Genomic DNA, 27,983 nt, shown 5'->3' with positions numbered 1-27,983 from the left:
AATTATTATTGTGGCCGCCATATTGGACAAGAAAGATGGCCGAGACGACTCAAATGCTGTCATTTCACGAGTTGTTCTTCAATGTTGATAATGGTTATCTGGAAGGTTTAGTCAGAGGATTTAGATCAGGAGTCTTAAGTCAAAGTGACTACCTCAATTTGTCACAATGCGAAACCCTCGAAGGTAAGGAACGAGTTCATATTATAAGAATATTTTGGCTGGTCATGACAGAAAGACCATTTTCTTGTCGTATCAATTTAGGTTCACCTGACAGTATTTCTTATGTTGAATATCAAATTAGAAGTAAGACTTAAATTGAATAGCATAGCCAGAGTAAGCTAGAATAGTGATCAGGGTAATCTCGTTTGAACATGTAAAAGCTTTAACAGATCATCTGTATTTTCATAAAATATACATTAGGTTGCTGTAATTTTATCAATTTTATGAAAGTCGGTGCATGTAGTTTTACACCACGTTGGATTCAACACTTAACCAAATTTTGCTTTACTTCAATCATGGCAAATACTAAAATTCTAAGAAGCTGTTTAGCCATTTTCTGGGTTTGTTAATTATGATATTTTGGCCATCCATTGAAATGTATTTTGTTTGCAGTACCACAAAAATCAAAGAAAAATCAAAGATCAGAAGTTTTCTTTTTTCTAGGCACACTGTAGCCACATTTTTATTCAGGCGAGGTATCCAATACCATATTTTGCCTCTAAATGTACATCTAAAAATACAGAAATGTAACTTGAATCAGATTGTGTCCGGCAGTGGAACATAATAGGAGCCACAATGCATCTAAGATCATTAGATCTTAGATCCATGCAGTGGCCAAGAGAGCTTTTAATTACAGAGTTTTAGTGCCAATGCAATCATGGTTTTACAGTGGTGGTTGTAAATGGGACTGATCACTTGCAAGATTAGAAGGGTCAAAGTAAGAGCTTTAAATTCAAGTTGGATAGAAGATTTAGCAACATGGATGCATGCACAGTAAGACAGGGCTCAAAATAATTTTTGGATAGTTGCCGGTCATGTTGACCGTCCAAACCCAGTTTAGCTCGGTCACGTGTCATTTTTGACCGGTCAAAATATTGAAAATAGTAGTCACTTTTGCATTTCGTTGAATCGTCTTTGTTTGCGTGATAGAAAAGGACCCGCCATCTCCACCGTTTTGCCTGCCATTTTTTTCTATTTAGTTTCTCAGTACTCTTGTAAGATGTGATAGCGACAGGTCCACCAACTGAGGCAAAATGCAAACATCTGTCATGTTGTTTTCCCTCATTCACGCTCGAATGAAATACCTTGTTGCCAAGCTTTGGACATTATTTTTTCCGTGCACGTTCTTTTGCTGAAGTTTCGCATTATACTACATTTTAATACTGACCTGAACAGAACTGCACAGATCAAAAAGAGATGTATCATATTTTCCGAATTGGAATGACATTTATACTTCATGTATTTCAGATTGGGAATTAAAGGTAACACTTTGGAGCTAGCTGTGGTTTTAACAAAGAGGTTGCTCTGACACTGCCTATTAAATCGCTCCACGAGTAAAGGTTAAATAAGTTGTTAGAATTAACATTATACATTGGCATAACAATTTTTTTGGGTCTGGTGCATGGCCGGTCAAAATGACCGGCAAATCGAATGTTTGTCCGGACAAATTGTCATCTTGGCCGGACATTGTCCGTTGACCGGCCGTTATTTTGAGCCCTGGTAAGAATACTCACAGATGAACGGTTAGTGCAACTGTCATTAAGACTTGAATCGCTCTTTGTAATTTTGTTGCAGATTTAAAGCTTCACTTACAGAGTACAGATTATGGGAATTTTCTTCAAAATGAGGCTGGTCCTTTGAATGTGTCAGTTATCGATGACAGACTGAGAGAGAAGCTGGTCACTGAATTTAGACATCTACGCAATCAAGCCTTGGAACCAATGGCAACTTTTATGGATTTTATCACGTAAGCTTGTTGTCCTGACTTGACAGTATGATTGATAATCTGTTCATTTGGTGTGAAATTCACTTATTATTCAAATTCTTTGCTGTTCTCTTTTGCTTGGTGGTTCAAGTTTGAGTAGAGATGAAAACTTTATGTTCAATTCCCTCTTTGAACCTATAATTTGGGTTTGGATGTCCTGTCCCCAAAACACATCACATCATTTAACAATGTCAGCACTTATGCTCTCAAACTGTAATAAGCCCTGTACTCAATAAAAATGGTGGTAATAGGTAATTTTGTATTGATATGTTGTACAGTCGAAGCTCTCATAAGCGGACACCCTCGGGACGCGAAAAAAGTGTCCGTAACTGGAGCTGGCCACTTACGAGAATGGTTCTCATAAGTGGACACTAGAGGTGTAGGGGATAGATGGAAGCTTACGGGTGCCCAGATAACAATAACCAGACAGACGTGGATGACGACAAAACAAACACTATAATATGGTACTGTAATTACTGTAAAATCATTGTGACGAACGGCGGTGTGAAGTTGATTGATAAAAACAAAATACAGAAGTTGTTATTAGGATTTTCCTTGGGGTACGGGTGTCCGCTTACAGGAGCTTGAAAACAAAGAAAAAGTCTAAGTCGTAATCTCTGAAAGTACAAAAAAAAATACAGAGTTTGTATGGGAGTTAAAACGGGGCCTCAAACAAGGCGGTCGTAAGTAGAGCTGTCCGCTTACGAGACTGTCTGTTTTACAAAGAGACAAAAATGTGCTCACAGTATTCTTAAAAAGAAAACAACAGCACTCTCATTAAAGGCATCAACTCAGTGATATTTTTTTTTAAAAATCAATTTTTTTCAATGGACTCTGTGTTTGTTCTGTAGGTATAGTTACATGATTGACAATATCATCTTGTTAATAACTGGTACACTGCATCAGCGACCCATCACAGAGCTAGTCCCCAAGTGTCATCCTCTGGGAAGCTTTGAGGAGATGGCTTCTATTAATATTGCATCCACCCCAGCAGAGCTGTACAATGCCGTCATGATTGACACCCCTTTAGGTTAGTAGAGACACCTATACAAAAATCCTTGGACAGTCATAATCACGGTATTCACTTGAATGAGCGCTGCCGTCGAATAGTTAAAGTTAATAACCACCACCCCCTAATAAGCGTCGCAGTCCCAATGCGGCAACTCTAAAACAAACTTGGACATTTCTTTCCATCAAAAGTGATGTTTTGCAGTTCAAAGTGATTGTTTTACCGCTTGACCATTAGTTTTATCCAATATTCTTACACTTCACTGTCCTGTAAATGTTGTGAAGGCCGCAAAGTTTGGCAGGACAGCTAACGCCCCTTCTCTCTTCAGTAAGAGACGAATACTACCAATAAAAGACGCTACCAGTATTTTAAATTACTGTCAGTAAAAGAATAGATTCTTTGTGGCGTCCAAATTTTAAATAAGCACCTCCCTCAAATATGCGCCGCCCTCGAATAAGTGCCACACTTGATTCGTGTACCCAATGCAATGTTTTGCTAGACAGCATGTACGTGACAGTAATAAAACAGTGCTTAATCTAAGTATACATGTATTATTTTCAGCACCATTTTTTGTGGAATGCATATCAGAGCAGGACTTAGATGAGATGAACATTGAAATAATCAGAAACACATTGTACAAGGTCAGTTGTGTGTTACAGTCAAAACAGCTCATTGTTCCTATCAAGGGTGAATTAATGAATTCATTAATGGAAATTTGATTTCATTCTTTGCTTCAATATTCCATTCTTGAATTGAATATTTCAATTTTGAAACAGCGACTCAATTCAAAACTGGAATGTTGATTGGATTGTTTTCTGGCTTCACGTGACAGGCACATGGGAATTTGTCCAGAATTTGCATTATTTCGGCTGCAACTAGTCAACCCTAAAATGTCACACATGATGTTTTCTCATCATTTTGTTCTTCACTTTTTTCCTACGCTATGATAATAAAAGAGAGGCAAAACATTTTGAAAAGGTACAAAAATACTACTGGCAGAAGAAAAAAAAATTATTACCCATTTTATGCAAATTAGGGAACTTTAAATTCAATTCTCACGTGTCTGTCGCATTAATGAAATCAACATTCGAGTTTTCAACCAGAGTTGCTGTTTGAACATTGAAATATTCAATTCAAGAACGGAGTATTGAAGTAAAGAATGAAATCAAATTGCCATACCTGAATTATTTAAAACTCCCTTGATAGGAACACATGAGCTGTCCAAAATGAAAAAAGCGAGAATAAGTTTCCCTTTCAATAACAAGAGTAAGTGTGAGTGAGTGATACTTAATTTAAACTCCGAATTCCATCAATTACATTGGTTTTCATGAAAGCCGAGTAAGATTTAAACCCCCGCACAGAGCACAGTTCTGTCAAGGGACATGTGGATGAATGATACATGCATGATTCAGTTAAACATTTGAATCAAAGAATTGTTTATTAACACATCTTCTTTCATCAGGCATATCTTGAAGGCTTCTTCAAGTTTTGTGAAGATTTAGGTGGGACCACTGCAGATGTGATGTGTCCAATACTTCAAGTGAGTCTATTGTTGTATTGTATCATATGTTTGTAAATCCAAGGATCTGCACTTCAAATCTTGTTATACCATTTGAAACCTTATATTTTTATTTCTTCTTTGTTGGAAAATTTCATTTTCGTTGAGGCTAAGATTAGCCAAAGTTTAAGAACATACCAAGAGCATCCCCCAGGCTGAGATCAGATGAGTTAGGAACATCTTTATTTTGGCCATTGTGAACCTCTGTGTTCAATGCTTTTTTAATGCCAAATTTATCAAGAGTTGGTTGGTGGGACACCTTGAATTGTCTGCGGCACCAGATAATGGAGAGCAGGCCACACAAGCATGTCAAAAGCAACTTCATACACCACATTGGGGTGAACAATGCTCTTTGATAAGTTTACTGGTCACTTATGCATTGATTTATTGAAACACTATAGTATGTAACTTAAGAACATCTTTCCAGGCCTTACCAATCGATCAAAATCAATGATCGGAAATCAATCAATTAATCGATATCAATCGATGATGGTTAGTTAATTGATATCGATTGGTATCGGCCAATCGATGACCAATCGATAGTCACAAATAAAATTTCCTTAATTACATCGATTGCTATCGATTTTCATCGATTATCATCGATTGTTACCGATATCTTGCGGCGTACTTGGGCATCCCCAGGATGATTCTACAGGATATCCGGAAATAGATTTTCGCAATCCTAAAACTACTGATCGTGAGGTAAGCGCACAATGTCTGAAGAAGCGGATAAAGCCGGGGATAAAACATCGGACCTTACACATCTTCTCAAGTAACCTATACGCTAGTGTAAACCTTGCCCCTTTAAGAACATTGTTTTTGCTGCATAACAGACATAACAGTATATAAGGAAATGAATAAATGAGGTATTAAGCGCTTTTAAGAGCCACTGATTTGATGTAATAACACCCATATTGAATCAAAACAAATAAAAAACGATCGATGAGAACGATGGTAATCGATGATAATCGATGCTAATCGATGCTAATCGATAAAAATCGATGACAGTCGATGAAAATCGATGAAATTAAAAGTCACAAAATTTTCCGTCATCGATTGGTCATCGATTTCCAATATCAATCGATTAATTGGCATCGATTATTATCGATTATCATTGATTATCGGTTTCATCGATTGGTCAGGCCGGGATCTTTAAAACATTTTCAGCCTCAAATTATAAAAGATAAGAATGCTCAGCCTCAGCTCAAAAATTAGATGTTCTTAAAAAAAAGGAGTGTACACAATTAAAGACAAGAAACAGTTTAAGAGATACCGTAAAAACCCGCAGATAAGCCGCACCTTTTTTCCAAAAATTTTCGCTCGAAAGCGGGGGTGCGGCTTATCTGCGGGAACATTCGGAAAAGGTGCCGTAAATTTTCGTTAACTGATGCTAATTTATGGAAAATTATGTAAATTAAAAAACATAAAACTACAAGAGAGTATCGGTCATTGCTTTTGCAAGTTTGACAGTTCCTATACTGTTTGCAGTGTCGACAATGGCCTATAACTTTAACAGTAATATTGATACTTTTACGAGCGAGAAAATACCACGAGTATTCACGAGTAACATCTGATGGCCAATTGTTTCTTTCTCATTTTGCACTTTGATGAAAAATTTGTCAAACTGATTACGAAATTATCTTTATGCAACAAGTTTATCTCCAATAGATGGCTCCCAAATCTCTTTAATTTGTCAATATGATAGCCACGAAACCCGAACGCCTCCATCGCCATCTTGTTTTGCTTTACGTTCTCGCCTAGTCCCATATTCGCGTCCGATCAAATGCCTGGTTACTAAGCTACGAAAGTTCTTCAAACGCAAGTTCTTGTTGTTGTCACACAAAAATCTATGGAAAACTGCGTTGAATGAAGAAATACCTGTCAACAAATGCCAGAAAAAGATCACCCATAATATGTCAAAGTTGGTTTTCATTATATTAAAGAGCTCAAATTGTGGGTTAAGGTAAGACTGAAGTATTTTCTGTTTCAATGTACGTTCATTGAGTTTACGTTCGATGAAGAAGACTTCCTAAAGACTCAACTTTGGATTTTTCGACTTTGGATTTTCTTTGATTTACTTTCAAAAACTTTTTTTCCAACATTTGAGTTGTTAAACTCAGGGTGCGGCTTATCTGCGGGAGCGGCTTATACGCGGGTGTTTACGGTATGTAACGCAATGTAACTTATGGATCTGCAAAGTTCCCTGGTCTCCTAGGCAGACTGCGACTGGCATCCCCTGGTATGCAATGGCATTCTTATGGCAAATTAGCACCTGATTTCTCCAATTCTTAGTGAATCAGCAGGGTTCAACAAAGTTCCCTGGGTTGTTTTGAAAAATATCTAAATTTCCATTCCTTACAGTTGGCAGGTCTGAACTTAGAATGGGACACAGATTCCCCCCTCCCTCCCCAAAAAAAACTGAGGTCCATAACGAGATATTTACACTGAAAAAACTAGATAACAGTAATCACTGAATGAGACATTGAAAATTGGGTCACTTTGGAAATGAATATTATCATTAGATTTCATGTATTGATGTTTTGGCACAGAGAGTCAAGTGTGATAATGTTTCTAATGTGATTCATTCTACATTGCTGTACTTAGTTTGAGGCTGATCGTAGAGCTTTCATTATCACCATCAACTCCTTTGGCACCGAGCTTGGCAAAGATGATCGGAATAAACTATATCCCAAGTGCGGCAAGCTGTACCCTGAGGGACTGTCAAGGCTGGCCAAGGCAGATGATTATGAACAAGTTAGAGCTGTGGCTGATTACTACTCGGTAGGTTTTTTTTCTTTTCAGTTTAGTTCCTTGTTGGTTCAGTGGCATGAGTACTGTTTTCATCCTCAGATACTCATGTAGTGTGGACTTCTTTGCCTTGAGCACTGACACTTCATGCAAACTGCATTAAATTTCACAATCCAAGATAAATTTAAAGGCTCTGTTTAGAAACAATGTGACCCAGGTGGTGACCACCAATTTTTCTGCCTGACTGGCATGAATAATTTTTCTTAGCACAGTAGAATCTTTAAAACTCTGAGAACCTTGAAAAAGAATGTTGTACAACTAGAGAGCAGTCGGTTTTTGTTCCTAAAATCCTAAGTGCTACAAGAAAAGTCCAAGATATACAAATGAAAGGGAAGAAACAAAGAGGGATCACATTCAAGTTTTCTTGTCGCGTGCTAGGAAGAGAAGGAGACTGTTTGCAGTCTAAAATAGTGTGGAAAATCAAAGTTTGGATAATCAAAACTTGACTGTAATGAGGTGTAACCAGCATACACACTTGCAATATGAGGGTTTTGGCGCAAATCCAAAAAAATGTGTTCGGGGCTTCGCCTGGCTCGCCTGCCGGCTTCGCCATTCTCGCCCCTCACTGTTTTTTTGGATTTGCGTCCAAAACCCTCATATTGCAAGTGTGTCGGGGTTAGATGACAGCCTTTCAACCCATGCACATGTATCTAGGCAAAAAGGCACCCTTTTAACACTTGTTGAGGACTGTCCTAAAACAAGTGGCCCCCGCCAAGCCCCAAAGAACAGGCGCGCCAGAATTATTTTTCAATTGAACAAATATTTTTTACTTTGTATATGCACCAAATGGCTGCCGCAAGATATTCGTCAGAAGTTTTGCAAGCTATGATGGAGGAAAACCTCCGTGAATTTCAAAGAAACCCGCAAAGAAATTTGTCTTTTTTACTGGCCAACACCGATTTTAACGATTGGCTCCGAGTATGGAAAATGGACATACCCGAAACCGAAAAAAACAACAAAGATCTTTTAATTTTTGCAAAAAAACACAAAAAAAAGTTTTATGATCTTTTGGAAAGTGAAATTGAAGAATTGAATGACATAAAAGCAAGCTTCGGGCTTAAAGTAAAATTTTCGATGAAAAGAAACGGAGTTACGCAACACATGGAGCACTATTTCAGAGAAAGAGAACCGCGTCTTTTTACAAAAAACACCAAAGACCGAATAAAAAAAGAGTTTGACGAATTTATTGACAAAGCAAAGGGAGAAATCGAGGCTTGGTCGGAGAGGGGCTCGGGGTGGGTTGTTGAAAGAATAACAAGGGCGTACACCTATGTTGCGCGTTATCGGCCATTGCGCGGAGGAACTTACTTGCCTTTGCCTCCCAAACTGGCAAACAAAAAAGCAATTATTAACGTGCAAAACAGTGACAACCAGTGTTTAAAATGGGCTTTGAGAGCTGCTTTATTCCCGCCTGCGAACGGAAAAGATCCTCAAAGAACAAGTAAATATCCCGTTGATGACGGCATAAACTACAACGGAATCGATTTTCCGACACCCCTAAAGCAGATTGACAGGCTTGAGGCGCAAAACAGAAACCTTGCAATAAATGTTTTTGGGTGGCACTTGAAAGACGGGTGTGTGATACCTCTCAGACAAAGCGAAAAAGAAAACAAAATACCCCGTATAAACCTTATGTTGATTGAGTCAGGATTGAAACAGCACTACTGTTTTATAAAAAGAATTAGCGCTTTGTTACACGACCAAACCAAACACAGTAACAAAAAACACTTTTGCATGATGTGTTTGACAAATTTTACAAGAGAAGACTTGCTTGAAAAGCACAAAAAGTATTGCAATGGGGTCAAAGGCAAGCCAACAAGAATCGAAATGCCAGATGAGGAGAAAAACACCCTTTCTTTTAAAAACTACCAAAAACAAATGAAAGCGCCTTATACGATTTACGCCGACGGCGAGGCATTGTTAAAAAAAGAGCGCCGAGAAACGCCCGAGAACCGCCAGAAAAGTTACACGTACAAAACAGAAAAGCACGAGGCATGCGGATTCGCTTACACGCGTGTAAGAAGTGATGGTGAACACGAAAAACCATTCGTTTACAGAGGAGAAAACGCCGTTGAAGTATTTTTGAACTGTCTTTTAATTGAAGAAAAGAAAATAAGATATGAATTGTCAAAGCCAAAACCTCTCCTTATGACGCAAAAAGACTGGGCAAACTTTAAAAAAGCCGAAAACTGCCACATCTGCGAAAAATCGTTGGTGAAACAAAACTTTTTAGACTCTTTGCCGGTTTGGCTTAAATCTAATAAAAAGGAGTTTGATTACTTAGGACAGTTACACAAAAAATGCTATTACGAAAGAATAGAATTGGCGAATACTCTTAATAGCGGGAACCATTATAAGCTAAAAAAGCTTGAAAAAAAATCACACAAATTAGCCGCTGAAAACCAAAAAAACTGCCTAGCGTGCAAAGAGCCGCTTATCCAGCCGAACTACAAGGATGCGGTGAGGGATCATTGTCACATAACAGGCAATTTTCGAGGAGCCGCGCACAACGTGTGTAACTTAATGATGAAAATAAATCCAAAAAATATTCAAATACCAGTTGCATTTCATAACCTGAGTGGCTACGATGCTCACCATTTGATGCAGTCAATTTCGAAGATTTCAAAAGAGGCACAGAAAGAGGTAAAGTGTGTTGCAAACAACATGGAAAAATACATAACATTTTCACTGGGGGGTTTAAGGTTTATTGACACTTTGAACTTTTTACTTGGAAAGCTTGAAAAACTTGTAGAAGATACGCCGAAGGATGCATTAAATATGACGAAAAAGGTTTTCTTTGAAAAAAGTGAACTGTTGTTAGACAACGGAAAATATCCAAGCGAATACGTTGAAGTGTGGGAGGAATTTAATTATAACAACTTGAGTGAAAGTTTTTTTAAAGGTGGGGACGAAACTAAAGAAAAATGGCAAATTGTCAATAACATCCACATAACAGATGAAGGATACAAAGAAGCAAAAACCATTTTTATAGAAAAATTTGGCTTGTTAACACAAAAGGGGATTTATCCCTATGAATACATGGACTCATGGGAAAGATTTAAAGAAACAACTTTGCCGAAAAAAGAAAAGTTCTACAGTAAACTTACAGGCGAGCACATAACAGACAAAGAGTATGCACACGCGCAAAAAGTGTGGGAAACCTTTGGCTGCCAAAATCTTGGAGACTACCACGATTTGTATGTCAAAACGGACGTTACCCTGTTAGCGGACGTTTTTGAAAACTTTCGAAAATTATGCCTTGAGAAGTACAATCTGGATCCCGCAAATTATTACACGTCGCCAGGTCTTTCTTGGGATGCGCTTTTGAAAAAGACAGGTGTGGAGCTTGAGTTACTCACAGACTACGAAATGCACCTCTTCGTCGAAAGGGGAATAAGAGGCGGGATTTCGTCGGTAAGCAAGAGATATGCAAAGGCGAACAACCCATATGTTAAGGGATTTGATCCGAGTCAACCAAAAAAATACATAATGTATCTCGATGCGAATAACCTTTACGGGTGGGCAATGAGCAAGCCGCTTCCGAAAAGTGGTTTTAGATGGAAAAAGGTTATGCCAATAGAAAAAGAAATAATGACAAAAAAAGAGCATGCAAAAACTGGATGGATTATGGAGGTGGAGTTAGAATATCCGAAAGAGCTGCATGACGCTCACGACAGTTACCCATTAGCGCCAGAGAAAAAGAAAATAGACAAAGAAATGTATTCGCCTTACCAAAAGAAATTAATGAATGATCTTGAATTAAACCCCCCAAACACTGAAAAGCTTGTTTTAACGCTTGAAGACAAAACCAATTACGTCGTGCATTACCGAAACTTGCAGTTTTATTTAAAACAGGGAATGAAACTCAAAAAAGTGCACAGGGTTTTAGAGTTTGAACAGGAATGCTGGATGGAGCCCTACATCCGGATGAACACAGAATTCCGAAAAAAAGCAAAAAACAACTTTGAAAAGACCTTTTACAAGCTAATGAACAACTCGGTTTTTGGAAAAACAATGGAAAACCTGAGAAACCGTGTAGACATAAGAATAGTGAGAAGCGACGAGACAAATAAAATAAGAAAATTGGTCGCAAGTCCATTGTATTCAAGGCACGTGATGTTTTCAAACGATCTTGTCGGAATAGACATGCGAAAAAGTAAGCTGTTTCTCAATAAACCGGTCTACACAGGCATGACTATCCTTGACGTAAGCAAGCTATGCATGTATGACTTCTTTTACAACCATCTGAAAAAGGAGTATGGGGAGCGTTGCGAGCTTTTGTATACAGACACAGACAGCCTTTTGCTTGTGATAGAAACAGAAGACGTTTACGCGGACATGGCAAAAAACATCGGCGAGTACGACACAAGCGACTACCCCGAAGAGCATTCACTTTATTCGAAAGAAAACAAAAAGGTGTTGGGGAAAATGAAAGACGAATGCGCAGGAAAACTGATTTCAGAGTGTGTTTGTTTGAGGCCGAAAATGTATTCAATAATGACAGAAGGTGAAAGCGAAAATGAAATCGAAAAAATAAAGAAAAACTTTCCTGAGGCAAAAATAAAAGAGTGCACTTGCGAAGGGGAAAAAATGCAGGTAATAATGGCAAACGACGAAGAATTGGTCAAAAAAATAAAAGAGAAACATCCGAAAGCAAGTGAGTCAAAATGTTGTAACACGCTGAAAGTGGACGAAAAAAATATAAAAAAGGCAAAGGGGGTGAAAGAGTGCGTGACGAAAAATGAGATAAATCATAAAGACTTCAAAGATGCACTTTTTCAAAACAAGGAAAGCTTTCACGAAATGCACATGCTAAGAAGCTATGCCCACGAGATGCATTCAATAGTGGTAAACAAAAAATCGCTGTCGCCATTTGACACAAAGAGATGGATAAATGAAGATGGGATAAACACTTTGGCATATGGGCACTATCGGATGGGTGCGGAGCACGAGAGCGAAGCTCTTGCAGAGAAGGGGCAAAAAAAAGAGCCCACCGCCCCATAAAAGGGGGTGAAAAAACTAACTAGCCGCCAAGCAAAGGTCTCTCTAGAGTGCTTTAATAAATAAAAAGCCACTCAGGAGTGCCCAAGGGGCACCGGCACGCACCCGTGTGAGAAAAGAAACCAGTGACAGCGACGACGCAAAACACGAGGAGACAGAACATTTTTTTTGCTGTACCGAGAAGGGGCAAGTGTTTAAATGACTCGCTGAACAATAAAAGAAGTAGCAACGCCGGCTGCAACGCCAGAAATTCCCATAAAAAAGGTTCGTATTTTTGTTGCAGGGGGCTGGGGCCCCGACAGAACGTTTATAGCTTTTCTGAGCCCAAGGGGCTCAATCACTAAGTGCTTGGTGGTAACTGTGTATTTGGAGGAATAATAAGCAATTCTTCACGCACGAAGCCGCGCTTTGGACCATCGTGCAAGTAATAAAGAACTGGCTGATTAGGTTTAGTAACAGACCTTTCAATGCTGTAGACTTTTAATGACCAAATCGGATCTGTAGCCCTTTTTACGCCGCCTTCCAGCTCGCCAGGTTGGAAGAGATAGCGCACATTAACGAGAGAGGGGAGTTTTTTTTCTTTCAAGCCAACAGGCCTTGTATATTTTGAGGACGGTTTGGACGAAACAGCCTTTTCTTTGATTGCAGTAGCAGGTTTTTTTCCAGTAAGACTGGTAACTTCGTTGTTCAGAGCGGTAACAACTTCGGGAAGCCTTTTTACCCACGCTGTCGACCGCTGGCCAGATGGCAGGTTCATCTCGACACCGTACTGATAACCAAACAGGCGCCCTGCCAGTGTTTGATTAAAACGTTCAACAATAGCTTGATCTCATATTAACACGCCCGCGTCTAATATAGGTTTTATGATTTTCCATTTCTTTGGTAACAGCTCCCATGAATTCGCGACCAGGGTCAACTTGCAGCATCTGTGGCCATTTTAGTGCACTTCGCCTGTAAATTGTCTGAAAACCTTTTGCAACCTCAGTTGAATCTTTGGAGGCCAAAGGCTCGGCCTCTTTGAAACGGCTGGCAACGTCGACAACAGTCAGAGCGTATTTGTAAACTTTTCGCCCTCGCGGCAGTTTGTCGTGTGGCAGAAAAAGAAGGTCCGCCTGGTGGACCGCGTTAGGAGAAGAAACATCGAATTTTGGGCGAGGAACGTATCGTGGTGCCGGAAGGTAGATCTGCCAAAGGGCCTGCTTAACTAGCCACTTTTTTGCGGCATCTTCGGAAACCTTGGCAGCCTCGGCTAATTTTTTTATCGCTGCAATTCCCTTCCAGTAGCCCTGGGGGCTATAGTAGACTTTCGAGATCTTTGCATCCATGCGTATACAAGAAAAAAAAGAAACGTTTAAAGAAACCGAAAGGCAGCGTACCCAAGTGCAAGCGCGCCAGCGCCAACGAACATAAGTTCACCTTGTTTCTGCTGCTCGCTTGGCTGATAAAAATCAGAGAACTTGGGCTCTTTCGGAGGAATCATTTGTTTGTCAGGATGTGCCTGGTTGTAGAGTTTGAAAGCGTAGTCTGTGTTCGTAAAGTTTTGTTTCGCTTGCTGTTTGATCTCATTGTTGGTTTCGATCCAGTCGAGAAGCTTCGTGCGGTCGCGAGAGTACTTCGCGTAAGCTGCCTGGTAAGCCTCGAGAGCTTTGTCGTGTCTTTCTTTTTCTTTCAAAGCGGCGTCATCTCCGCCACCCAAAGCTCGAGCAAGATAGTTGCCGCCAATGAAAGCAGCAGCGTTCAAGATAGCTCCGCCAGCCATAATCGCTACGCTTGCCATTGTGTGTTTTTGTTCTTATATTATGATATTTTTTTTTTTTAATTGGTGGGGAGAATTTTCTGGTCCTCGAGATACTGTTTAAGTGCAACGCTGCCAGCCATGACGGCTGTGAACTTTACATAGTTCATAAAACTGCTGCTTGGGTCGGATGTGAAGTTTTCTTTCACAACTTTTTTGGCAGCCCAGCCGATTCCGGCGGCGAGACCTGTAATGGTGGCGGCATCCATGAGTGTTTTCACGAGCTTGTTGTCAGACATGGTGTTTGTTATAAAATAAAAAATAAATATTTAAATTGAAAAATAATTTTATGAATTCTTTTAATCTCATCAAAGAGTTCTAATAAAAAAAAGTTAATTGCTGAAGTCAGAAAGTAAAACAGAAATCACTTTCTTAAAAACTTTCGATGGTCAAACCAAGATCATCAACCGCAGAATTAAAGATTTTTTGCATTTCAGCAAACACCGCACATTTTGCTTGTTCAATCATCTCTTTTCTTTTTTCTTCATTTTCTATTTTTTCATACTCTTTTTCAAGTATTCTTAAATCCTCATACCTCCTGTTTAAACTTTCTACAGATTTTTCAGCAATTTTATGAAAATTTTTTAATTTTTCTGGTTCCAGCCGGTTTAAATAGGCTTTTCCCTCATTCAAAGCAGCTGTTGCTCGTACCTCATCTTTTTCAAAGCATTTTGAAAGCATAGAAAGCACAAAAAAGTTTCCAAAATCCATTGGGTCAGGCATAGTGTATGTCCTCGTGTCGGTCATCGTATTTCGTTTACTTAAAAATAGCAAATGTTTAAATGAAATTTATTTAATAATTTTTTTAATCCATCGGACGGATTCCTCTTTTTGAGCCATTTTGGCTTGTTGGTTGCGGAATTCTAGAGCCCGTTTGGCGCGTGTCTGAAGAACGCGTTGCAACCCTTCCAATACTTTCTGCTGTAACTGGTGTGTCATCAGTTATAAGAGTTGGCGGAGCTTTAAATGTTGGACTTCTTTTTTCGTTTATAAAGGCTTTTATGTCTTCGCGTTTCACATAAGTTGTAACGATTGCAACGCCGATACCAAGCAAAGATATCCATTGATTTGTGGTGAGACCGCTTGATTGCGGCTGAGCCTCGGGCGGAGCTGGTTCCGTTACGGCCGGTGGTGTTACATTTCGCTTTGCAGCCGCAGATTTCTTTTCCTTTTCTTTTGCAATTATTGCAGCAGCCTCGATAGAAGCTTTTTTCTGTGCTTCACGAGCCTGTTTTGTTTTTTCAGCTGCAAGCTTGCCAGCAGCAACTCGCTTTGGATTTTTGGCAGGCTTTGTTGCTGGAGTTGTTGAAGTAACTTGTTTCTGTTCTTCTTGAGCGATCGGAGTTTGTTCGAGCTCGGCCATTTATAATAAAAAAAAATAATATTTAAATAGAAAATTGCTCAGCAAGATTTTTTGCTAAGCAATTGCTAAGCATTGTTCAGTAATTACTTAGCATTTTCTTAGCATTGCTCAGAAAAATCTTCAGTAGTGTTTGTGTCCGCATCTTTGGAAGCACCTTTGGTTTCGCACAGCGAAGTGTGCAACTTTGTAGGGACCCCTTGGGTCCCCGCGCCTGGCGCGGCTTCGTTTAAAACAATGTGCTTTGTTGTGATGAGCGCAGCATTTGCAACGGCAAGAAAGCGGCCGCATTTCAAAGCCAGACCGCCTGCCAAAGTGGACAGCTCTTTACTGATAATGTAGTCGTTTTTGAGTTCCTTTTGATAATCATTGACGTCCTTGATATTTACGGCCTTACCAACGACTTTGGTAACAAGAAAAATAAAGCTGTCAATCAAGCTGTCGGTTGTTTTGGATCCAACGTATGCCTCATATCTCTTTAAGTACTTTTCAACTTCTTTATCTGTCAAGCGCTTCACCTGCTCGTGTGTCAGTTGCACACCGATTGCTTCTTTGGCTTTTCCTGTTGAAACAAGGATTGCAAGCTGTTCACGCAAAGCAGGAATGTCAGGGCCTTGAATGAGTGCCATAGCGCTTTCTGTACTTTCTGGTTCAGCTCCTAGCAGTTCCATTACGGAAGCTAATTCTTGTTCACTTGCAGCGCCCTTGACGCTCTCGGGAGGAGAAGTTGCGAACGGGTCAGCCATTTATTACTCTAAAAAATATGTTCAATAAAAAAATTTTGTGCCGTAAGGGTGGCGATGAGAAATGACAAGATGCGAAAACTTATTTTTTTTTAGCTTTAAAATGATTTCTTTGTAATCCTCATGGGCAAGTTCGCCAGCGTAATCCTCAAAGATTGCCTTCGTGGTCTTGGCAGAGGGGGTGTAAAAGAAAACGATTGCCGCAACATTTTCGCGGAATGAGGATGTTATGCTTGTCAATTTTTGAGTTAACACCCATACGCTCAAACCTGCGTGGCGAGCAGAGAAAGCAAGATTCACCAACTCCCCTGTTCTTCCTTTTACATCTTTCGAAGCAGCACAGTCGTCGAGGATGATAAGCGTGTTCGTTCCCTCAAAAAGAAATCTTGAAAGCCTTAACAAAGATTCAACCTCGTGCTGCTCACAAATTAAAACAAAAAATCGAAGATCTTCCTCAGCAAAGCGATAATAAGTCTTGTTGTGCGCGAACGTCGGGCAGATGAGCACGATGTAGTCAAACTTGCCTCGGAAAGGGCCACAAAGCTGATTGACCACGTATCTTGTTTTTCCTGAGTTCGTTGGTCCCACAATGAGGGCGTTGAAGGGTATATTGGCAGGATCCATCTTCGTTCGTATATGTACCTAAGGTACACTTTTTCAAAGAAAAAATTATAAAAGCACAGATTCTAACTGCCTACCAATTATATTCATTTGGGCGTCGCTGATTACGTAAATGTGGCAGTTCAAATTACCTGAGCCGCTTGCTTTCCTCTCTAGCTCAAGCTGGACACCGTCCTTTGTGTTCACAAGGCGCGTGCCGCTTCCGTGCATCGAGTGGTCAGCCATGGAACGCAGATCAATAAGAAGGCCAAACTTGTCTTCTGTGTAAAACTTTTGCATAGTCATGTGCTGCGTTTTATTTTTTTCTTTCATGTAGAATCTTTTAACTTCTCCCCAAATGTCCATTCCTTCGATGCCGTTGTTGTACAGCATGTTTGGCGAGCCGTTGACAGTGATGCTTACTTTTGTAAGGTCCGGGTTAATGTACTTTTCCGAGCTCCTTGCACCTTTGTTATATTGCTCAATAAATAGGAGCAAGATACCTTTCATGGACCTCCTCTGCGGGTTGACCCTTAGATTCAGACGTGTGTCGGAGCCTTTTGCAAAAGTCGTCACTTTATCACGCTGGATGTGGTCGTAAGCGAACTCTTTGCCGCCCGAATAAGCGCTGAACGCTTCATCTGCAATTTCCTTGCTTCTTATCATCTCGTACTCCAGCTGGATGTTTGTCAACTTGTATTTTAGTTTTGTTGTATCTGAGCCTCTGACCACATGTTCGGCTGCCGCGAGCTTCAGTTCGAACACAAGATCGTTGTATAGTGCCTGAGGATAAAATGCCCCATGGTCAGTTAAAATCTGGTGATCCAGTCGGATGCGGTATTTATTTCCATATATCTCATTCAGCTTTTTTTCTGCGTCCACACCTGAAGTTTTCTTATCGCCAGCATTTGAGCGAATTTTGTTGAGGTCCTCGCTCTGAATGCCCTCTGGCACCCTGTCGTCGCGCTCCTCCTGCGAAAGGAAAAAGTCCTCAAATATTTTGTAGATGTCATAGCCAACCGTGTCCTGCACGACGGTGCCTTCGTACTTTACAACAAACTTGTCGACCAGAGCTCGGCTGACGTTGTCAACCAGAAAGTTGTTGGCATGGCCTCCGCTCAAGTCGATGTTGAAGCGCAGCGCCAGCGAGCCGGGCACAATGACCTCGTTTTCGTTCAGCTTTGGCACTGAAACATACAACGTTTCCTCTGGATTGGCTTCAGTGCGGTCAAAAGTGATTCGTTTTACAGCGCGCTCGGCTTTCAGTGCGCCGAGTATTTTCTCTGTGCGTCCCGGTCGAAGGTTTTCTTGAACAGCAGCCATCTCTCGATTGGTTTTATTGTTAAATTGAAAAGTTTAATTTGAAAATATATATATATAAATTAAGCGATGGCAACAGGTGGTGGTGATTTTGGATTCGAGGACCCTGATTTGGACCAAGATCTTGACCACAACAGTGATAACGATGATGAAGAGGAAGAAGAGGTCGACACAACCCGACCATTTCAGCCCGGGGAGGCATCCACACCCTACCATGGGGGTGAACAACATGAGATGCAAACGATGCAGCACGAACAGAGCGGGCTGCCAGACACATCCTACGAAGAAACACCTTTTTTGGGAAGCTTTATTCATCAAGATGACAAACCGGCAATGATTGACAGAGCTAAAGATTTTATCAAAAGAAAATTCCCCAAAGTGAACTTCGCAAAATTAGACCCAATAGGTTTTAGCAAAAAGAGTGGCAATGAAACTACAATTGTATCCTTTGGATCAAAAGGTGGCGAGACCGAAATTTTCAAAAAAGACGGAACTGGCCTTCTCAAAAAATTCACAGACAAGTTTAAAGCCCCCCTTGGGCCAGAAGCGGAATCTCTGATTTCTCAAAACAATGAAGAAATAAGAGAAATGAGACCAAGATTAAGAGAAGCTGAAAGACAACTACAACAGGCAGAAACAATTGCCATGCAGAAAGAAAAAGTCACCCAAGAAGTAAAAGATCTCAGAATAAGAATCGAGCGAATAAATGCCAAGATGGATCAACGTGGGTCAAATGTTGAAAATGAATCAGAATTACGCAGACTTAAGCAACTGAAAAAAAATCTTGAAAAGGATTTTGAAAACAAAAAAAAAGAAGTTGCTGCTCTTGAAAAACAAGCTAAGCAAATGGCAAAAGAAAAAACACGAGTCGACCAACTAAGGGCAGGCATCGCTGCCAAAGAGAGCGAAAGAAACACTTTGCAAGAAAGGCTCAACGACACAAGAGCGTTGGATGATCTAAAAGAAAAAGAAGCCGAGCTGAAGCAACAAAACGAGGAAGATCAAGCTGTTATAGAGGATGAGAATGCATCCCCCACTAACAAACAAGCTGCGGAAGAAAGAGTTGCAGAAAGAACCGAGGAGCTCGGGCGTTTGCAAACGCAGATTGCAGAAAGAGAAAGGGCGCTTCCACTTCGTGAGAGGATCAAAGAGATCTTCAAAAAATATGGCGTGACAGTAACAGCAATACTTCTTGCTGCTGGTGTCACGATTGGTTCTGTAATTGGTGCCATTACAAACTCTTTGAAGGCCACCGGCAAAGCGTTGGGAAAAGGCCTAAGTGATATTGGCTCAAAGGTAGCATCAGCTCTGCCTGGTCTCATTGGCTCGATTGCGAAATTTCTTTTCAAAACCGCTGGTCAAGTAATTGGATTTCTTGCAGAGCACACCTGGCTGCTTATCCTTGCTGTGGTTGCTTTTCTTGTTGAAAAATACATCAAAAAGAGACGTTAACGCATAAGGGTGTAGAGCAAAGCTGCTGCTCCAACCGCGCCAACAGCGACAGTTGCTTTGTTTATTTCGTGTGAATCATTGGCTACGGCCTTCGTAGCTTTAGCGCTTTGCGCGTTGCTAGCTGGTGTTTCAGCAGCGCTTGCGGCGGGTGCCTGATTTTTTTTTGCTGTGGCGCTCTTGTGTATAGGATTTGAAGGGTGGCTGTTTGGTGGGTTGATTTTTGATTTTCCTCCGGCCATCAGTTTAAGAGCTGCTTTTTTTGTAGCTTTATTAACCTCATCATTCACTCCTAATTTCATCCCAACAACAGCCTGCTTAAGCTGGTTATTGTAGCCAACAACGCTTTCTGTGTTTATCACCATACGAGCGGGCATCAGCCAGGCACCTGGGCAGACTGCAAGGTTAAGCCGAACCTTAGCTTCGTCGATGGCTAGTTGGTATCTTTGGACCGACTTTGCCAGATCAGGTTGCCTTATAGCGTCTTCAACCAACACGAGGAACTCACTTTGCGCTTCCTTTGCACGGCCGCCTGTTCCAAGTATGCTACTTCGAACGTTCACCTGCGAACCGAGAATACAGTAGACAAAAGCCTCTATCGACTGGTTTACTCTCGACAAACCTGCCTGAGTAAGCCCTTCAGTGCCGTTAGGACAAAACCAGTCTGCCTGTGCATATGCAGCGTCGTCTGGCTCGATGTATTGAATCAAGTTACCTTTGCTTGCAGTTCCACCTTCATCCGAAAATTTATCGTAATCGGGGTATTTTGCTCCAGTTTTGTTTGGTCCAATGTTAGTAATCCAGATATAAACGTTACCAAGTCCGTGGTTTGCGCCTGTTGTGAAACGGAAATCGCTTGACGGGTCGACACCGAACTCAGCACATATTCTTTTGTAAGAAGCCACGTCGTACTTGTTGTCAAACTGGCTAAACGTTGGGTCGCCAGGCAAGGCGCTTACGCTCTGAATCCCCCCCATCTGAAACAATATTCGCCTTATCGTGAAATAAACGTGAAAAAGGTAAAAATTTCGCACAATCGGTGGCAAGCTAAGAGATGAGTGTTCTTCATCGAAAATTTCTCGGCTTACCCCACTGCCTGTTGTCGCACACCAAACAGCAAAGTTAAGTTGCTGAGGCCAGTAGCCCATATTTTGGCAAGCAAGCCACCTTTTTGACTCTTTTCCTGATGTATGCTTCAGTTTTGTTTTTTGAAAAATCTCTCTTAATTTCGTTGTGAAATATTGGTCTGGTGTGACGTAGATGTTTATTTGGCTGTTAAATATTTTTTTCAAACTTGGTGCGGCTTCGTGAAATCCAACAGCTGGAATTGGCAAAGATGAGCCTTTTGCGCCGCTTGGTGACAGCTGTTGTGGAAAACCGCCTGAAATTTGATTCACCCCCAGTGCTTTTTTCATCTCTGGGCTCCAATATTTGCTGTCAGAGCCAAAAACATTTATCAAATGGCCTTGCCCTGCCTTGTAATAAATGTCTGCCGTTGCTGTGTGGTTGTACGCGAACTCAACCTGTGCAACAAATTTTGTTCGGTCAGCGTTTGGATATTTTGCAAGAAAAGGTTTCCATGCATTGTCTTTTGCCGCTTCAGAAATTTTAGTTGCTTCTGGGGTTTTCATCCACTTCATAAAATCTCTTTCTTTGGAATCAAGAAAAATTGATTGAGAAATGTCATCAGCTCTCGGAATAGGCGGCGCCATTTTATATTAAAGATTTATTTTTCAAAAGATAATTATAAAGATGGTTGTGCTCACAATCGACGCGAGTTCCAACGGGGAAGCTGTTTACTTTGACCAGCCAATTGAAAAACCAAGGTTTATCAGCCTGCTGTCATGCTCGTTACAAAACAGCTGGCGTAATCTGGAAGAAATTGGCTCCATAAGCATTAAACAAAACAATGTGAGCAACAATGTTGCTGTTTTTTTTTCCAGGCAACTACAATTTTGATGAAATTACAACTTACCTGACTAATAAGTTCAAAGATCAACAAAAGCTAACAGTAAAAAGGGATGATTTAAAAAGAGGCTTTTCAATAACAAAAACAAAAAATATTGAAAGCTTTTCTTTTGATAAAAATCTTTCTAAACTTTTTAAGAACACAATTGTTGATGCTGCTAACGCAAGAATTGAAGATTTTACTAAGCCAGACTTTTATTACATTCACTGCGATTTACTTTCCAAAGAAAATAACTTGTATAATGGAAAGCCAAGTGACATTCTCGCTTGTGTACCAATAACCGGAAAACCTTATGATTTGGTTCATTACCCTCAAAATTTTATCAATAATTCACGTCGAATCGACGCTGTTCAGAGTGTGAACAGTGTCACATTGACCGTCAAAGACAAAACTGGCAGTAAGTTTGACTTTGTTGGAGCTCCGCTGCATTTTGAATTAGAATTAAATTAATATTTTTTTATTGTATACGAGACCATGTCATCTGCTAATGTTCTCCCGAGTGCCCCTGCTTATGGTGTTAGCGAAGAAAACAGCGTAAAACAAACACTGTATCCCGCTTTGCCAAATCAACCAGAAAACTTTAGGTTAACAAAAATCAATCAAATTTGTTCAGAATTTGACAAAGAAGTTGCAAAATACCGAGCTGTTTTGAAAAAGTATAAAAAGGTGAAGTCTTTTTTTCATTATTCCGCAATTTCAATGGGTGGTTTGTCCAGTGTTCTCTCTGCTTCCAGTCTTGGCACCGCGGTAACGGTCGTTGGTTTGCCGGTAAGCGTTCCTCTCGCTGCATGTGCTGCCATTACAGGCGTTTTGTCTGCCGCTTTCACTGGAGCAAGTAAAAAACTTGAACCAAAAATTTTGAAAAATAATGAAATTACTTCGCTTGCTGTTGCCAAACGTGAAACTGTCAATAGACTTGTTTCTGCCGCTCTCATTGACAATAAAGTTGATGACAAAGAGTTCCAAATTATTTTGGATGAATATTCTCGTTACATGGCTCTCAAAGAGACTGTTCGCAGGCACCTTTCAAAAAATTTAAGCCAAAAAAAGTCATCTCCACAGCCGGACATTGAAAAATTGAGAAATGAGATAAAAAAACAAGAACTGGAGAAATTAAAAAGACGTCTTTCAGCCGAGTCGAAATCAGATTTGAGAAAATGAACGCTGGATTTAATCTGAGTGTTCAGAAAAATAAAATTAACGCATGGCACAAATCGTGACATTGTGTTACACACAGCGTGACATTGTGTGACACAGAGCGTGACAGTCACGCGTGACGTTGCGTGACAGGTCAAACGAAAGGGCAAAACCCTGGGCGGGGGGTGCTCGTTGGCTGTTTCTTGCCTAGCCCCGGCTAGGACTTTTTCCCCGCCGCTGACAAGGCGGCTGTCCCGCATTTTTACCTCTGCCGAGGTTTGAAATCCCGAGGAATTTCTGAGCACCCCCACGTTATCAGTAGGGCCGAGGCGGGTTCACCCAGGGGTATCTCCCACTGAAAGGAGTCCCCCTATACCCCGTAATTCACCATCCGCACAAGCCATTATAACAGGATTCAAGTGGTTGGCCATCCACTACCTCCCTTGACTTCACCAGAATTTGTGAACTAACAAAAAATTACGGCCGCGTTAACTTATATATAGTTCACTTTGTCACGTTTTTCACTTGTGGTACCCTTTCACCTATTTTGAGCAAGTACGCATGCGCTTTTGGGCATCAGGATGATGTCATCATTAATTAGACACTTGGTAAAGTTTGGTAAATAGGCTAAAATGTTGGTGCTTTTCCAAGCGATTTGCTTTATTTTAACCGAACTTTCTACTCCCGTTTGGCAAAATGAGGTCAGACAGATAACATATCAAGTCGTGGAAGCAATGCTTGAAGCAGAAAAAAAATAAACAGGCCCGATTGAGTCCGATGTTTCGGGAAAGTTCTTTCGATCGATCGATAAACTTCTGTGATCAAATCCTGTTATTTCTCGATTTCTTCTCTTCGCTTCACTTCGGCAGCTTCTGTGGGGGCACAAAAAATTACAGCGCGTTAACTGAGCGTATTTTTTTTGTAATATCTGTTCTGTTTCGTTTTTTATCGGCCCAAACACTAAATCCTGATTAGGCCGCCATGTTTCTTTCTGCTCGTCCAAGGGCCTGAGAACTAGAAATATGGTTTCCAGACTCTCTCTGAAAATGTCACGCAACTCACCGGAGCGTGCAAGTTTTGTTTAGCTTGTTAAAACGTTTGCGACAACACTGCTGTCTAATTTTTTTAATTTTTCAATCAGCTCGTCTGTTAAAAAGATCGTTATTTGTTTTTCATTTTCTTTAGTTTTTTTGTATGTTGTAAACGCTTTTCCATGAGATCTTTTCAAGTTTTTCTTTACATTCAAGTTAATTTCTCCAGTTCTCCCTCTTCCCATCTTCGTTTACTCAATAAGAGCATTTGTTCAATTGAAAAATAATTCTGGCGCGCCTGTTCTTTGGGGCTTGGCGGGGGCCACTTGTTTTAGGACAGTCCTCAACAAGTGTTAAAAGGGTGCCTTTTTGCCTAGATACATGTGCATGGGTTGAAAGGCTGTCATCTAACCCCGACACACTTGCAATATGAGGGTTTTGGACGCAAATCCAAAAAAAACAGTGAGGGGCGAGAATGGCGAAGCCGGCAGGCGAGCCAGGCGAAGCCCCGAACACATTTTTTTGGATTTGCGCCAAAACCCTCATATTGCAAGTGTGTAGCATAAATTATGATGACAAGCTGACAGAACAACATTTTGAATGCTACTGCTGCAAAATGCACTGTTTCTGTATTGTCAAGTAAATGAATTCAAGTGTGGTTTTCCCACAGGATTATAAGTCTCTATTTGAAGGAGCTGGCACAAACCCTGGTGAAAAGACTCTTGAGGACAAGTTCTTTGAACATGAGGTATGCACCATGATGATTAATCTTGCATCAAGTCTGTTAACTACTTCACCTCACCTGACTAGCTTCTGTATGCCACTTCTACAGCCTCACCTTGATCTGTCCCCTTGTTGTGGGAGGTGAAGCTTCCATGTTAATCTCGCCTTGAGCTGTCCCCCTTGTTGTGGGGGGTGAAGCTTCCATGTAAATCTCATACCCAAATGTTCACTCACTTCGTCCAAGAGTTAAGAAGATCTGGCTGCGAGATTAGCTTCCATGAATTATTGACAAAGAGCTATGCTGGTGGGGACCTTGGTCTGTGGCCCCTGGTCGTGGGGTGTAGGCCTGATGAAGAAATGTTCTGGATGTTGGGTGATGGGCTGATTAATCACCCATCCAGTAAAAAAAGAATTCATTATCTTAACCTGTTAACTACACATGCTGGATGTGACTCCCTCGTAACTTCGTCACTCAAAAGAGGTCGACTTGAAGCAAGTCTAGAAGTATCCACTGGGGGGGGGGGGGTGTTCATTTTTTGGTAATAATTCTTGTTGATCAAGATAGAAGCTGACAGTATTATCTGTTGTTATTTTGTTACAGGTGAAGATGAACACCCTGGCATTTCAACAGCAGTTCCATCTTGGAGTGTTTTATGCTTATGTCAAACTCAAGGAACAGGAGTGCCGGAATATTGTGTGGATTGCTGAATGCATCGCACAGAGAAACAAGTCAAAGATTGACAACTACATTCCTATATTTTAAATTCACAAGATACCCATTATGACTTAATAGCTCTGATCAAAGAAACGACAGTGAACTGAATTGCCACCTTTTGTTTGTACATGTATAAAATTTTACATGTAGTTTTCTTATCAATTTAGAGAAAATTGAAGAAAGCAGTGCTATGGGTGTTTTCAATTTCTCAATATAGTATGATCATTGTGAGTGTTTTTACTTTTGACACTAACACTACAAAATTGGCTTTTTGAAATAACATTATTCTTCCTTCAAGGACTACAAAAAACTATGAAACGAATGAGCCTTTCACTTACCAATATAACATAGTAAAATGTATTCATAATTATAGCGTAATTTATCTGGGCGAATCTCAGGAGCTCCTCTTGCGGGGAAGGAATTCAGCTTGAAAAGAGAGAAGTTTGTTTTCTTCTGAGATGAATTCAACTTGCATAAGTAAACAGATTGCTAATAATGTACGCCAAGGTACAGTAAATAGAGTTGAAAAGGCTTATATATATGGATATCATATATTTGTTTCTTTAATCGAAAAGTTTCTTAGCGCAGTACAGATGAACTGCCCTTTTCAGTGTGGATTTTAGCCCAAGATACGTCAGATACGTTGCTAACACTGGACATCACTGTGAAGCTGTGACTTACTTTGCGAATACGGTGCTTTTTAGGATAAGTTTAGGACTCAAGTTTGATGCCCTTTTCGTGCAATTCCAAGGCCCGAAAATTGGTAGCCTGATCAACTTCTGTAAATGTTAGGATTTTAAATTTCGTTATTCTTCACAATTGCGTAAGAACGGATTCGCTACGAAAACTTCCTTTTTCGAGGAAACTTGTCTTCTCAGCGTGAGGGCTACGAAGGTCCCAAGCCAACTCAGGGAACACTTATGTAAAGGTTAATTATGACGATATCACAAATCACTGAAAGCTGAAATAAATTACAAGATCTATGACTATAAACCTTGAGTCTTCTTTAGCCGTAGCCTGAGTTTCAGACATCTTTCTCCGGTTGCGCGCTCCCGAGAAAATTTTCTCGGGAGCGCGCGACCAGATGAAACGTCTGAAATTCAGGCTACTCTAACCGTGCCTAGATCTGATAGTGCTTTATCGCTATTACTGCTATGGTTAGCTGCCTCCAGTCGTTGCATTTCTTCGGTGAAAGGCGGAAAACAGGGAGCCCTGGGCTTGATGGTGATTTTCCCGCCACCCCGCTCCAACCAAGGAAAGAGGCCTGGAAACAAGGCAGGGGCATATTTCATAATTTGTATCAAATTAAATTAAGCAGCGTACACTCCTCCCGCGATCGCCCCTAAGAACGACTGCGTGGGAGGCTACGTACATAACGAACGATGCCGGTTATAATTCCTGGACTAATAGAACTAAATACAGTGTACTTCGTAAGGGTTTTTTTACGAGACAAGTTACGAGGGCTGATAACTGGTTAAATCCAGGCGAGAGGGGGGTGGGGGGGGGGGGGGGTAGCACAAACAACGTTCGCTGGTTCGGAAATGAGTTGGCATGAAACGATGAGCGATATATTGTAACAAAGCAACTCCGATTAACGGTTTAAATTGCTCCCTACCTGGAAACTTATTCATTTATACCTATTTCCATTTGGCGTAAGAGAGGTCATCGCTAAAACGCCAGGATCAGTGCCCTTGGCAAGAGTAAGCACCAGTTCAAGAAAGAAATGCATAGAACAGGAGTCTGTGAAGGAAGACTGTTGATGGCCTGTGCTCCTAAGAAGGAGTCAAAGGCCAACGCACACAGTACAGCCAGTATTGTGAGGACCTTAGTAAGCTGGATAGGGGAGCGCTTATAACTAAAATATAGGCAAACATATGGGCCTTTCACCAAGTGACCTTATAAGTAGAGGAGGGGCGCGGGAGGTGTGCTAAAACGCGTTATTTTACGGTACTTGTTTACTTTACAGACTTATTTACTTGCTATGTGCCGCGGGAAAGTGTATGTTTTTTGAGGTTCTCCGTCCTTAAAAAGGGTATCCCTTTGCCCCTTTGGCATTGTAATCTCGTGTGATCCTTACAGTTTTCATTACTTTCCAGCTCCCATACTCGGATGGGTCAGTGCTACAAACATTCATCAGTTACCGCTACAAAAATGGTATCAAACAAATGTCAAATCATTGATAAACAAATTGTGGTTATTTTCTTGACGTCGCTGGTAGTGGTAACCACAGGTTAGAAAGTGCGGGCCTAGATGCACTTAAAGATCCTTAGTCCAGTCCCTGACTAAAAGATCCTTCACTGTCACCTTCACCTTCCATGTGACAGAAGCGTCGATCTCATTAGACAAACTTTTGTGATTTACACTTCTCATTTCTTCGCATTCTAATCGTTCTTTGTGGAGGAAAAAATTCTCAACTTCCTAAGGGACCAGTCATTATTTATGTAGAGGGGGGGGAGGGAAAAAAGAAGGGGGGGTCAAGGCTATTTCAGAGTGGCAAGAGGGGGGGCTAAAATTTTTTACTGGAAGTTTAGGGGGGGATCAGCAGTTTGAGGTGGGTAAAACAGTTAAATAGAAGAGTGCAAACACTATAAGTGAAACAGTGACGCTAAATTGTACAATTTTATGCTATTTCTATTGTTTTCTTTTGTTTAAACTCCACTAATTATGTACAACTTTTATAGTGATTTGTATTTTACAGAAATACTGTTTGCACTCTAAACTCCATTGTTATCTCAAATTTTAGTTAAATATTAAAAGAATCCAGACCTATCTGCTTTAATA

At 40.6% G+C, this 27,983-nt stretch overlaps 1 protein-coding gene across 1 annotated transcript; it reads left to right on the top strand.

The window, feature by feature from the left end:
- The first annotated feature begins 20 nt into the window (after nt 1-20).
- LOC144651263 (V-type proton ATPase subunit d 1-like) lies at nt 21-26,195 on the top strand. The gene is made up of 8 exons (XM_078511198.1): nt 21-183; nt 1,795-1,966; nt 2,836-3,014; nt 3,555-3,634; nt 4,456-4,533; nt 7,156-7,332; nt 24,435-24,512; nt 25,089-26,195. Exons 1-8 carry the CDS (start codon nt 36-38, stop codon nt 25,248-25,250), a joined length of 1,074 nt encoding a protein of 357 aa, XP_078367324.1. The 5' UTR covers nt 21-35; the 3' UTR covers nt 25,251-26,195.
- Nucleotides 26,196-27,983: the final 1,788 nt, after the last annotated feature.

Source organism: Oculina patagonica, chromosome 4, assembly GCF_052425735.1.
Source record: "Oculina patagonica isolate OP01 chromosome 4, crgOcupat, whole genome shotgun sequence".
NCBI classification, from domain to species: domain Eukaryota; kingdom Metazoa; phylum Cnidaria; class Anthozoa; order Scleractinia; family Oculinidae; genus Oculina; species Oculina patagonica.
The sequence above is the reverse complement of the archived record's forward strand: the minus strand, read 5'-3'. Positions and strand labels throughout refer to the sequence as shown.